Genomic DNA, 12239 nt, shown 5'->3' on the forward strand with positions numbered 1-12239 from the left:
GTTACGTATCGCCAAGTGGAGAGAAGCGTACTGATATAAAGTGGAAAGTAACAGACCAGATCTCGCGCGGGATCTCACGTAAGCGCGAAATAAATAACGAGATATATGCATTAACGTAAATCTAGTTTTACATTTATAGCGTGTGCGCGCGCCAGCGACCGACTCGTGACATGTGATATACAGGATGAGGAACAAGCATCGGACCGATAAAATATCTGACAAGCGAGGTGCTTGAAAAAAAAAGAATGTTACGTACAAAAATCTCGACGAACACGCCGAACAACGATGTCTCTTTGACTTTGACGACAGTTGTAAAGAAGATCTTGAGGTCAACTTAACAATTTTTAATGCCGATCTCCGTTCGTTATTCGATGATCTTGCAGCTGACGGCGAGACCTCATCAAAGCTTTCACGAGAGTCTAAGTACTTCTCGATGTATCCTCTCTAAAAGTCGATCAGTGAACAGTCAATGACGAGCGGGACACCGCTGAGGGCATTGTGGTGTACAGATTTGCGGCATTACTGGGCATTACTGGGCATTTTTGGGCATTAGGCCTTGCTGGGACATTACGAAGATAGAATAAGATAACAAGATAAAGTAATGTCCACTGGGCATTACTGGGCATTGGTGTACAAGATGTTTTGCAATTGGTTTAAGTTCGATTTTGGTCAGCGGTTTCCCCCTCGGTTATAAATGTACCACCGCAATTTTTAGTGTCTTACACTCCACCTCTAATAAAACATTTTTGATTTTTTTTTCTACATAAACTTGAAGCCTCTTATTAAAATCTTGCGTATGTTTCTACAGCTTGTTTTGTTGATTGCCACAAGAAATCACGATTCCTGCTGGAGCGCCAATTCTGCACAATTACCCCTTTCTTTAACAAAAATGTTGTGAAAGTTCATCATTTCGCTTTTCATGCAACTATCAATGGCTTAACTGTCGAGGTGCTATTATTTTCTTAATCTTCTCGTTTCTTAATCCGGTACCTACGATTGGAAAAAAAAACATACAGTAGTTCTCGAATATCCTGTATAACTATATAAATGGATAAAATTACAGTTGTTGTTATATCGCGCCTCGTGATAAGTGCTGGAAACCCTGCCAGCGGGAATTCGTCATTTCGTGACCGTCGAGAAATCGGCAAGGCGATCCTTCGCGCAGACAAATAAGACCTCGTCCACCGTGGACGCGTGTATATAAACACCTGAGATCCTTGGCATTACGACGTGCGTGTTTCACGCGCAAATGAAAATCGGTGGAATTCCGTACCGATCGTGTAGCCTCGCATGACTCCGTTCGTTTACAACCGAATTGGACAAAACGCGGAAACACGTGGTTTATCAGTAAATACAATCGAGTGTTGAAGTGACAAAAATGATAATCCAAACCATGCGTTGAATATGACATATCAGATGCGTGTAAATATTTTATATCTATGCCTGTCATAGCGATTGTATATCATATCTTTTTGTTAACAGAATTCCTCTATGAGAATTTACGTCTCGGAGAATGATTGGAGAAATGGCTCGGTGTTTCTATTAGCTATTAGATTAATGTTATTATATATCGATACAGAGAGAAAGAGGGAGAGTCGGTAATCGAGGCGAAACGAAGTGAGAAATTCATGGCCGATAATATGACGACATAAAATATTATGATCGTCACGGAAAATTAATTAAGAGCCAACTAGTAGAATTCCCGAGCTATCCGACAAATATGTGAGAAGATCAGATAGGATCAGTAGAACGGGTTGATCAACGCGTAAATAGTAATTTCTATCCGATCGATAGGTCACATTTCATCTGGCGCACAGATATTAAGCTTCGCGTATTTAATATCATAGTAATCCCTCGTATTAACGTATCAAATGCGGTTGAGAATTAATTAACACCGTATTTTTATATGTGTATTGTTATCAGGAAAAAAGGCCTGACTAGGGTTTCTGGACCAAACGGCGAAACGGTATTACAAATTGTGTTGATTATCACGCAATTGGTTTAAGTTCGATTTCGGGAACTGTTTACTGCTGAATTTCACTTGATTTATGTGGCGACATTAATTAGCAATCACTGCAATTAATTAGCCAGCTTGGTGACTGCAGGTGGATTAAGTGGCACGCGCGAGCATAACACAAAATCGTTGATATGCTAATTGTCAGATTCATGCGATCGATTTCCCAAAGTGAAATGCACTCGGCCATGAGATGCAGTTTATAAGATGATTAAAACGTTGCTTCAATTCCATCTGATCATCCCTTATAATCACTGAGAGATTCTCAAACTTCTCCGGTCAGCGCTTAATTAAGTTTCGAGTCAATTATCGCACGATGGACGAAACTATCGCACGCTAAAGTGATATATATATTGTCACATAACCTGCGCCAATTAATACCTTTTACATCTGAACATATATTCACTATTTTAGACTTTTCTCATGCAATGTCCCACTTGTATATGCGAAGAAATTAATTTAATTAAAATTAAAAAAAATTTTATATTTAAAACTTTGATCTTGTATATTCTGCTGTTAAATGAAAATATTTTAAGTTCGCAAGAACAATTTGAAACTCAAACTAGTATCTATTTCTAAATTAGTTGATATTTAAGAAAATTAATAAACAAATTTCTCGTGTCACGTTAAAATTTATGAACTGGTTAGCTCAAATATTGACTAACTTTAGAAGTTTTCTTATGCGATGCAACGTTATTCTTCTTGGAAACTAATAATTTCATACCCAGTGCTGTAATAACAATTGTATATTTTGAGGGAAGACGAAGGAATCGAAAATATTAACTAGACTGGTCGACGTCATAAATATATCTTAAACTTGTTTATTGCTTCAGTAGAAATACCAAGATTTAAGCTCCAATTTAAATATTAATTCTGTCGGGAACTGTCGGCATGTACCTATGTTAGCCGCACTCGACAGATACTTTGACGTACGACAAGCTCCTTTGCTTAATGAATGACGCCGATATTTTATCGAAATTTTTTGTTACCCGAGCGAGTTGACGACTGTTCTCACTTTCAAGAAGATGTTAGGCGCGATACGCATTACGCAGTGAAACTGCACGTTTGAAAGGTCGTTTCCGCGTCATTTCATTCGCTAATTAATTCCTTTAGCAACAAATTAAGAGTTTGACAGGCAAATGATCGATTCGGAGTTCTATAATTATTATGAATAATTATTAACTGAGAAACTCTCTCTCTCTCTCATTCTTTAGGGGACTTGTCCCATAGCGTGTAATAAATAATGATTCTGATTCTGATCCTCTCTCTCTCTCTCTCGTTTATGTCTAGAAGAATTTTATTTTTATACAAATATGTCGTTATTATCTTAACGTGCAAATTGTACTTTTTACCTGTCAAATAATGATAGGAACAGAAAATTACATGTTTTTATCGTCATACTTATGAGCAATTATACTTATATTATTTATATTTGCATTTATATATTCATGAGTAAATGATTAATTTATTATTTAAAGTCTGCAAGTTTGCTGCAAGTAACGTTTTCGCTGAACGATTTTCGCCATCAATACGACAGCAAATCGGTGGTCGGCGCGCGTTAATTTATTGTCTTCCAGCAACGTCAATCTCGCTGATTGTCGTTATCATCAGCGGTCGGCCTACGCGGAGGCGAGAGAAAATTTTCCAGACGCGCTCGTCTAATCATTGCGCCACGAGAGCTATCTCGAGTAGGAAGAAAGTGCGCCGCTAAAAGCGCGACGTGCGTGCTTTCACATAAATATCGTCTTGATAAATGTACCAGCCGGGGCGTTATGGATGGAGAATATTAGAATGGCACATGGCGATCGCGGCGATCGCGGCGATGGCCGCGTGCGCTATTGTAGGCGTAGCGAGAGAGCGGAGATTAAACGCGATCCCAATCAAGACGATTCACGAACGCGTTTCCGCGTCCTTCGACGGAAACGTTGCGCTCGATCCATCAACAATTATTGCGATTAAGATTCGCGTGAACAATCGGGCGGGACGAGTGAGAAACTTGTCGCTTTGCTAACGCGCCCGTCAGAACGGTGCTTCCAGAAATAGCTTGTGATATTTGACGGAATAGAAACGATATAATAATAATGCTTTACGAAAAAAATATAAAGAACGCTCTCTCTCTATTTCTCTCTATCTCAGTATTGTAAAAAAGAAAGAAAATTTTCAACCACAAGAATTTACATTACTGCACGGGAAAACAAATGCTGTTGAACTAAGCAAAATGAGGTTGCTTGAATTAAACGTTCACGGGCTGCCACAAACATAAATAATTCACTCAATTGTACTCGCTATGGATTTAAATATTTTAAGCATAGGACTGAATATCCAGATTATTAAGGCAACAATCTGATGTTTTTCATTTATTAATACTGACGTTGCTCCGACGATTTTATTTCAATTACACTGATCTCGTTGATACATCATTCCTTTTTCCGCGTGAGTAAAAATTGATACCTCAATTAACATATTGCTTAATATCTTGCAATGTATTACACATCGCAATTAATATTATTAAACTGATACCAAATATGTGAGTAATGCTCTCTGCATTTTTTAGTTTTATAACAAATGTAACTTGACACCTGCAACCGCAAAAATTAATGTTTTTAATTAAAAATTTTCAACTTGTAACAGTCTGTGTCTCGCTCTAATATACTCACCTTTGCAACACGTATGACTCATTCTCCCACGGCAAATTGGTACAACGAACATCAGGCTTTCGAATGTACTTGTTAACGGTCACGGCCGGATTATTCCCGCGGCGAGTTTGCAATTACATTATGAGCGTATCCACTGACGTCAGGATTAACCTGTTGGGCTAGACTCAGCCCCCGAAGATAGATCAAGGTGCACGAAAGCCGCGAGATTAGTCGCCGATAGTAAACGGGTTGACACGTCCGAGACAATTATATCCCGGTATCCTCCGCAAGGCGGTCATTAGCCCGCGGTGCACAATGTAACACCCGCGTAGGAACAATAGGAAGCTCGTGCACGATGATTGATCGCCCAGCTGGATGCAATCGTACCGGCCGGATAGCTCCTCGAGAGCTCCTCCCTTTTCCCCGTTTCTCCCCCCCGTCTTATCTTGGCGGCTCTTCGTCTTACGCGCCGACGTTGCGCCGCAAGTCTTGATGAGTCTCGCCAAGTCCGCCGGCTAAGCTAACTACTCGCGTCGACGGTTTGCATACCAAATACGCACGGCAGCCTATAAATTTTGTTCACTCGTAGGTACGCGCAGTGCACCATTGCCTCTCGCGTCGTTGCGGTCTGAGACTCCCACGTTCCTCCTCTCGCGCACTCTGCGAGTCTCGATAATTGTTTTCCAACTCTTAAAGACTATGTCCGAAGATACTTGCCTCCTTAATTTTCCCGTCATTTTACTTGTCATTTCTTAATTTTAGTCTTCGATGCGTCCGAGAGTTTTCGATTGGGTCGCAAATCGTCTTAACATCCTCGGTTTAATCAAGCCTGTTCTTTCCATCCGGTATAATTTGATACATCGATCGACGAGACCGAGGCGTCCGGTTGGTCTCGTCTGGTCTCGCGATTGTCTCGTGCGTAGATCGAGATCGCGTGGGCGGAGCTGCGTCGGGAGACTTATGCAAATTCAATTTAGTCCGCCTGTGCGGCGCAGGAGGGCCAGTCAGGGTCTGCTCCGAGACTTTGCGAATTTTAACGCATTATCATTTAGAGCTGAGGTGTCACGTGTCACATAAATTGTGACGTCTCGCGGAATATTTCTTGCATCGTCGTCGAATGTTTCAATTTCAGCGAATATTTGGAACGCAAGTCCGAGTTAATTGTTCTGAGCGTCAAAGATAAATACGAAGATCAATTTTCATCCAGTTCATTAGTCAAATGAAAAGAGTTCAATCGGCTCTATTTTCTTATATAATATTTCTACCTAATTGCAAGCGCACATAAATCTTGTATAGGTACATACTTTAGCTCCTCTTAGAGTATTAACCGCGTTTCACCGCAGCCCTGCTTAGGGTGCACACATGCTTCACAACGTTCACGCGCTTTAAAGAAGGAAGACGCGATTGATAGATAAATAGAACAAGAAGGCAGGAGAGAAAGAGGGAGAATGCGTCTTGAAATCGGCTCGTCTTGAGTCGCGGCAGCTGGCCGATTCCTTCGTTTTATCTCGCATGACGAGCATCGAGGACCGCGTTGGTACTGTCAGCCTCTCTCGTAACCGCTTCATTACGCGCCACTTTATAAATGCGTTCCACTGGCTAACTGTACGCGCGGGGTATCCGCGCAAAGGTAGTAACCTATCTATCGCCGATAGAATTTTGCAATTCTCTCTAGCCTCATCGATCGCGAGACAGCCTCTATGTTTAAACGACGATGACTTTCAATGAAACTTCTTCCTCAGCTGACTCGTTGAATTACGTAGCACATATGGTATTATATTCCATTCACTGGGCTATATTACGCTTTGCAAAAAGAAACTACCTCTTAGTGAAAAGGCAATGTAATGTTTTAAACGCTTTGAATTTCCGATTGCTTGCAGGAGGAAATCGGCGAGATAATCGAATCAGCTCCAACGACTCCGCTCCACGTCGTAAAAGAGACAAAGCACTCGACTCCGGCCGAAAAATTGTCGAGCTGCACGAACGACTCGTTTGCCCCGAAGGATTTGCCCGCGAAGTCGCACGGTTTCGTAAGGAGGCAAAACTCATTGACGAGAGGCGGCGAGGATATCGGCGAGTGGTCGAACAGCATCCTCGCGGAGTTCAATAGCATAATCGCCAACGAGATCAACGAGCTTACCAAAGAGAAGACGAGGAGGGAAGCCGTGCGTAGCGACGACGGCGACAGAGTGGTACAATACAAAGAGCTGCTGAACGAATTCGGGATATCAGACAGCGAGTGCTCCGATCGGGAGTTGTTCGGCGGTGTACACGGCTCTCCCAGAGACGAGAAGAGTCTGCGAGACCGCAGGAACGGGAAACTGTTCGTCGACGACGATCGTCGCTGCCTGCTGAATTCCGATTACGACGAGCCTCACGACCGAGTCCTTCCCGAGGGAAGGAAGAGCGGCAGCCTGCCCGAGAATCTCCAGGGCATCGTTGAGAAGCGCGGCCGATTTCATACCGCGGAGACCCTGAGCTCCGACTACGACGAGCCCAGCAACTGCCTGCCGATAAGCTCGATCAGGAACCAAATCGATAGGATCACCTCTAGTCTACCGTCCAAGTTGGAGCGTGAATGCATCTCGAAAGACACACGATCGAATCCTTGCCATGCACCAAAGACACCCGTAGGATTAAGTTCGAGGACCAATGAAGACGCCAACGTGGACGCGCTCCAAGCCGGATCGCCCGGACGCGCCGGGGAGGACCCCGAGGAGGCGAACGCGAGATTACCGCCGCGACAACGATCCGAGAGAAAGACCAGTCTTCCCATCATTCTAACGAACCAAAAGCGTCGAAAGGCGATGCGACTGCAGAGACTCCGACGAGGCTCTGACGACCAAGAGGCCATGGATCCCGATTACGACTACGTGTTTCCGAACGAGGAAACCGGCAGATCTAAATCGTTGGACAATCACGTCCCGAAGTCGGCGCCTGTGACGCCCACGGAGGAGAAGAAGCCGCCATTCGCGAAATTATTGCGGAAACGGCACACCCCGGTGTTTCACGAGAGCTCCGACGACGTTATCCTGGTCAGCGTGTCCTCGCTGCCGGATCAAGATATGCTGCGCCTGAGAAACGACAGGCTCCACGAGACGAAGAGTGACAAGGCCAAGTCGAAAGAAACGTTGCTCCGAAAAAAGAGGGCGATGTCGCCGCTGACTCTACGTTCCGATGTCACGGCGAAGAGATTGTCGGAATCGGACAGAGATATCAGGCGAGTCAGCCCGGTGGACTTGAAGAAATTCTCGTTGACGCGAACCTGGGGCAACGACGTTGCGGTGAATTGCGACTTGTCCGAGAACGGTGACGTCAATGGAAATTGCGGGATCGAGAACGGAACCCTCGGCAGGCTCGGGCACGCCGACGTGAAGAGGATTATGGAGGAGCAAAGCGCGAAAACGGGATCCGTAAGTTTTATATCGATTTCTAACAGCTAATTATATTCCGCCGACGTGAAATTACAGAGAATGAATTATGCATCAGTTTATTTGCATTGTAACATGTACAACGTCTCGATAAAATATAAATTCAGAGAATTATAATCAGAAAATACATTTAAACGATTATTAATATATATAAATATTTAATCGGTCAATTATATTCAATTTTTAACAATTAAATATTTCCAAGCTTAAATAATTATTTAACAAAAATCAAATGTTTGAATTTAATTGTTAGCTCGGTATTGTCCATCGCAACATTAAATTCGCAAACATTGGTTGAAAAGAATATCCGGAGGCAGCATTAAAATACGAAGCCGTTTTGTTCTCGCGTTTGCAAGAAAATCACGAGCGATCGAAAGACGAAGTCTAACTAATTTATGTTGCTGTTCGTAGTTGCCTATTTCTCTGCAGTCCTTGTTGTCGAGAATACGAAGTGGCTCGGGTTCTTGTTGCCCAAATAGCCCGCCGATGGACACTCTCACCTGCTCCGACATAGCGACCCAAACTTCACCGGCGATTTCGAGAAGCTCCAGCTTCACCTGGGTCAGCGATTGCGACTCTCCTCAAGGTAATATTCGTATCAACCCACGTTGCTTACATGGCCCGCTTAATATATATTCATGAGATTAGTTAACGCCCGTGAAATTTATTTCCGTTCCGGTTCTCCGTAATCCAGTAAGTGGCTATTACAAGAGTTTATCGATGATTTACGTTGAACTTAACTCTCTATTGACCTTTCGAGTCTCTTAAAATTATATCTGTTTGGGTGTGTTTCTACCTTTGAATAGCATGTTGTAACTTTAGAGTTTATCTTTGGTCTCTTCTGATGGAGACATTTTTGTACGATGTAAAATTAATAGAAAATAAACAGACGTATATATTTGTCCTTTATTAATAAATTAAATGATTTTGTTAATTAATTACTAATGTAGAAATATATACTTGAAACAATTTTATTTCTATAATAGCTTTGTAACAATTATCGACGAATATTTAAAAAATGCAAAATAATATTTGTAAAACTATCATGCGGCAAAGCAGTTTTAGAGAACTTGGCGTAAACATTTCAATTAATAATTTATACAGGATTACTGTCATATATGTAACTTTTTCAACTTACGTATTTCTTCATCACAGCCGAGTCCCAGTTAGATTCGCAGTCGTTGCAAGATGAGAGCACCTTAGATCCAGTTTCCCCGCAAGACACCGTGGACGACGACAATAGATCCTCGTCGTCGTCTCAAGATCTCCTGCAGAGCATGGACGAGATTTCTTCCGGAAGTTTGTCGCCGGATACCACCGACAGAGCATCTCCGCTTGAAAGCGGGATCGGGACAGCGAGTCCGCCCAGGAGTACGGATCGACGATTGACTAAACGTAAGCCAGAATCATCTAGCTTTTCGTGAATATCGATAATTTTTTTAAAATCAGATTGCCATTTTTATATCTTCCTTTACATTCAGAGATTAAAGTACCAGTTTCTTTTTCTTATCGATCAAAAATTTATGGCTTATAACCGCGTATATCTACGATGACAACGTATTTCCTAAAAAGATTCTTTCATCGGTCGTACAATATACAGGGGGAGTCATTTTAATTTACCAGCCCTAACAACTTACTTGATTTTAATTTGAGAACAAAATGTTTCAGACAAAAGTTGTTTGGTTCCAGGGGGGACATGAGATGGTGTCACTAATGTGACCTTGAATAGTTGCTCGAAGGTCACGTGAAGGTCGCCATCAATTTTTTTCATGGAACCCCCTATTGCTTATTATACTATCTTGTTCTACTAATTAATATGAACAACTTTTGTCTTACGCCCTTAAGAACTATTCAGTATTACACAAGGACCGGTATATTTGTGAAAATCTCGACGCACCTTTCTCTCACGTAGCGTCGACGCCGAGCAAGTGTCATCGCAAAGAGACATGGGAGCGGATCCGGCGACGGCCGTCGAAACTGAATTCGCGAAACGACAAGAACTCGCAGGACGTGTGGGTCAAACGCGAGAGCGTGCACACGCAAACGAAACAGATGGACGATCAGTACTCGCAGGACGCGGTGGACAGCAGTAGCGGCCTCGACGACTCGTTGCCGAGGATCAGGACGCCCAGGCCTACGAATTTACCGCTATGTGAGTCACGTCGGCGTATCTATACGAGTGTACCACCTACGCGCGATGCCAAGCCGGTCATTTTTACGTCCCCTTGTTACGCGCGGCGCAATAATGCGCATAAGCGTAAATAAATACGAATCATTTATTTGGAAAACTCGTTCCGGACGAGACCAGTCTCGAAGAGTTTCAAGTTGGACGATACGCTCCGCGATAGTTTATTTCTGCGCGTTATAAATTCTAATCTAGCCGCTCGACTATTCTTCTTCTGCAACAGGCTTGTCCACCACTGCGAGCAGTTCCTTGAGCTCGGGCGAGCTTCTCGAAACGCCGCCCCGAGCGCCGTCTTCCCCGTCCGCGGCGAGTCTCCAGCTGAAGCCGGAACCCCTGGCCGTGGAAATGGGCGGGAAGAGTAGCAGCGCGCCGCTGTTGGAGAACAATGACGCCAAGAACGCCAACGGGAAGGTGCCGGTGAGCTTCTCTTTTGTTTAACTTGGAGTAAATAGTAGCGGAAAGTTGCTTAGAATATCGGCCCCTACGCACTAAAGAAGGAAAAGTCGAGATACATAATAGATACGATATAAAACGTTCTCCACGTCGATCGGAAAAGTCTCTCACTTATTTTATCAATATTTCACGTTGCACCTTCTCTCCTCTTCGTACGCCCGGTAATATCTGATAATAATCCGAGAAATCCCGCCCGCGATGAGGAGGAGAAAAGTTAGAGTAGTTCCAGTAGAAATGTTGCAGTTATCCAACGGAAACTCCGGCGAAGTTCGGCTTAATAATGTATTTACTTCCCCACCTCGTTTAATTAAGACGAACGCGCAGACTTACGTAAGCGTGACGTCGTTTGACGTCAAGTCGCCGGTTTGAATCGTCTCTTAAATATCGATAGCTAACTCGAGCATGACTCGTGGAGCAGGAGACCACGGCCGCTTACACCCCGGCCGTATCGTCCTAGACGGCGACGGCGGGCATTAATCGCGCGGCAGCGAAGCGTGTACGGCGCTATCGGTATCGAGATTACCCGACACGGTATCGCAGATATACGCTCCCCCCCCTCGTCTGCGCGATCGCGCTCGCAACGATCCGCTGTTCACGGACAGCTATTAGTCTCTGCCCACGTGGTTTGCGTACGTCGTTCGACACGTTAGCCGCGGCCTACCGCGTCTCCTCGTATCCCTCGCCTGCCACCGCGGTTCGTGTGGGCCACGGGGAGAGGGTGTCGCAAGGGGATGACATTTCGTCGCGCCGGCCCCGAGTATCCTTCTCCGAGATTACGCGAATACCCACCTGTTTCACGGGAGACGGGAATTTCTTGCAAATCAGCGAGACACGCTTCACCGTGAGAACCGCTCGACCCAATGCACCGTCGGACGTATGCGCCATCGATCCTTAATGATTAATTGCCCCGAGAAATAATTAATCTTCGCAATTTGTGCGGATAGTTACGATAAGAGAGATTATTGATACAAGCTCCAGCGTGGGAGATTGAAACACGAATTAGTGGATTACTCGGGTTACACGAACGTACCGAGGATTACCTGAAGGTTGCTCAATCGTTATTTTTGAAAGGTATGCTAATCTTATGAGCTTAATCGTTGTGCGATATGTTTTCTGGCTGAAGAGGAAATTAATCTGCACGCGGAGAGAATTTTCTTTTACTTGTCCCGAAGACTCGCCCTGGTAATCATGTGATCGTGGGACAACGTGGCATTTTGAGGAACTTTGAGAGTTTTGGGAATTTTTACTATACGTCTTACTAGTAAAGTCACGTAATCGTGGGACATTGTAAAAACCTTTATGCGAGTTTTTTCCAATTTTCTACTAGTAGAACGTATACTAAATATAATTATTAGTAAATATGTAAAACAATTATCCGATTATATTTAATCGGACATGTTTTTCAGTGTAGTAATGTATACTAATTGGAAGTATAATTATTAGTGAAACGTATAGCAAAATTTCAAGCAATTCTTACAAAATTCTGGGAAATGCCACGTTGTCCTACACTGATAAAAATT

At 43.5% G+C, this 12239-nt stretch overlaps 1 protein-coding gene across 2 annotated transcripts in view; it reads left to right on the plus strand.

Annotated features, from left to right (window-relative positions):
- The window catches only part of LOC105563641 (stAR-related lipid transfer protein 13), a 280578-nt gene that overhangs the window by 86436 nt on the left and 181903 nt on the right, over window positions 1–12239 (plus strand). For both annotated transcript variants that reach the window (XM_012015394.1, XM_012015395.1), the window contains exons 3-7: window positions 6531–8063; window positions 8493–8667; window positions 9237–9476; window positions 9994–10233; window positions 10490–10683. In XM_012015394.1, coding sequence (XP_011870784.1) covers window positions 6531–8063; window positions 8493–8667; window positions 9237–9476; window positions 9994–10233; window positions 10490–10683 — 2382 coding nt within the window. The remainder of the gene's footprint in view (window positions 1–6530; window positions 8064–8492; window positions 8668–9236; window positions 9477–9993; window positions 10234–10489; window positions 10684–12239) is intronic.

This window comes from Vollenhovia emeryi, unplaced genomic scaffold (genome assembly GCF_000949405.1).
Source record: "Vollenhovia emeryi isolate VEMERY1.0 unplaced genomic scaffold, V.emery_V1.0 DF939173.1, whole genome shotgun sequence".
NCBI lineage: Eukaryota > Metazoa > Arthropoda > Insecta > Hymenoptera > Formicidae > Vollenhovia > Vollenhovia emeryi.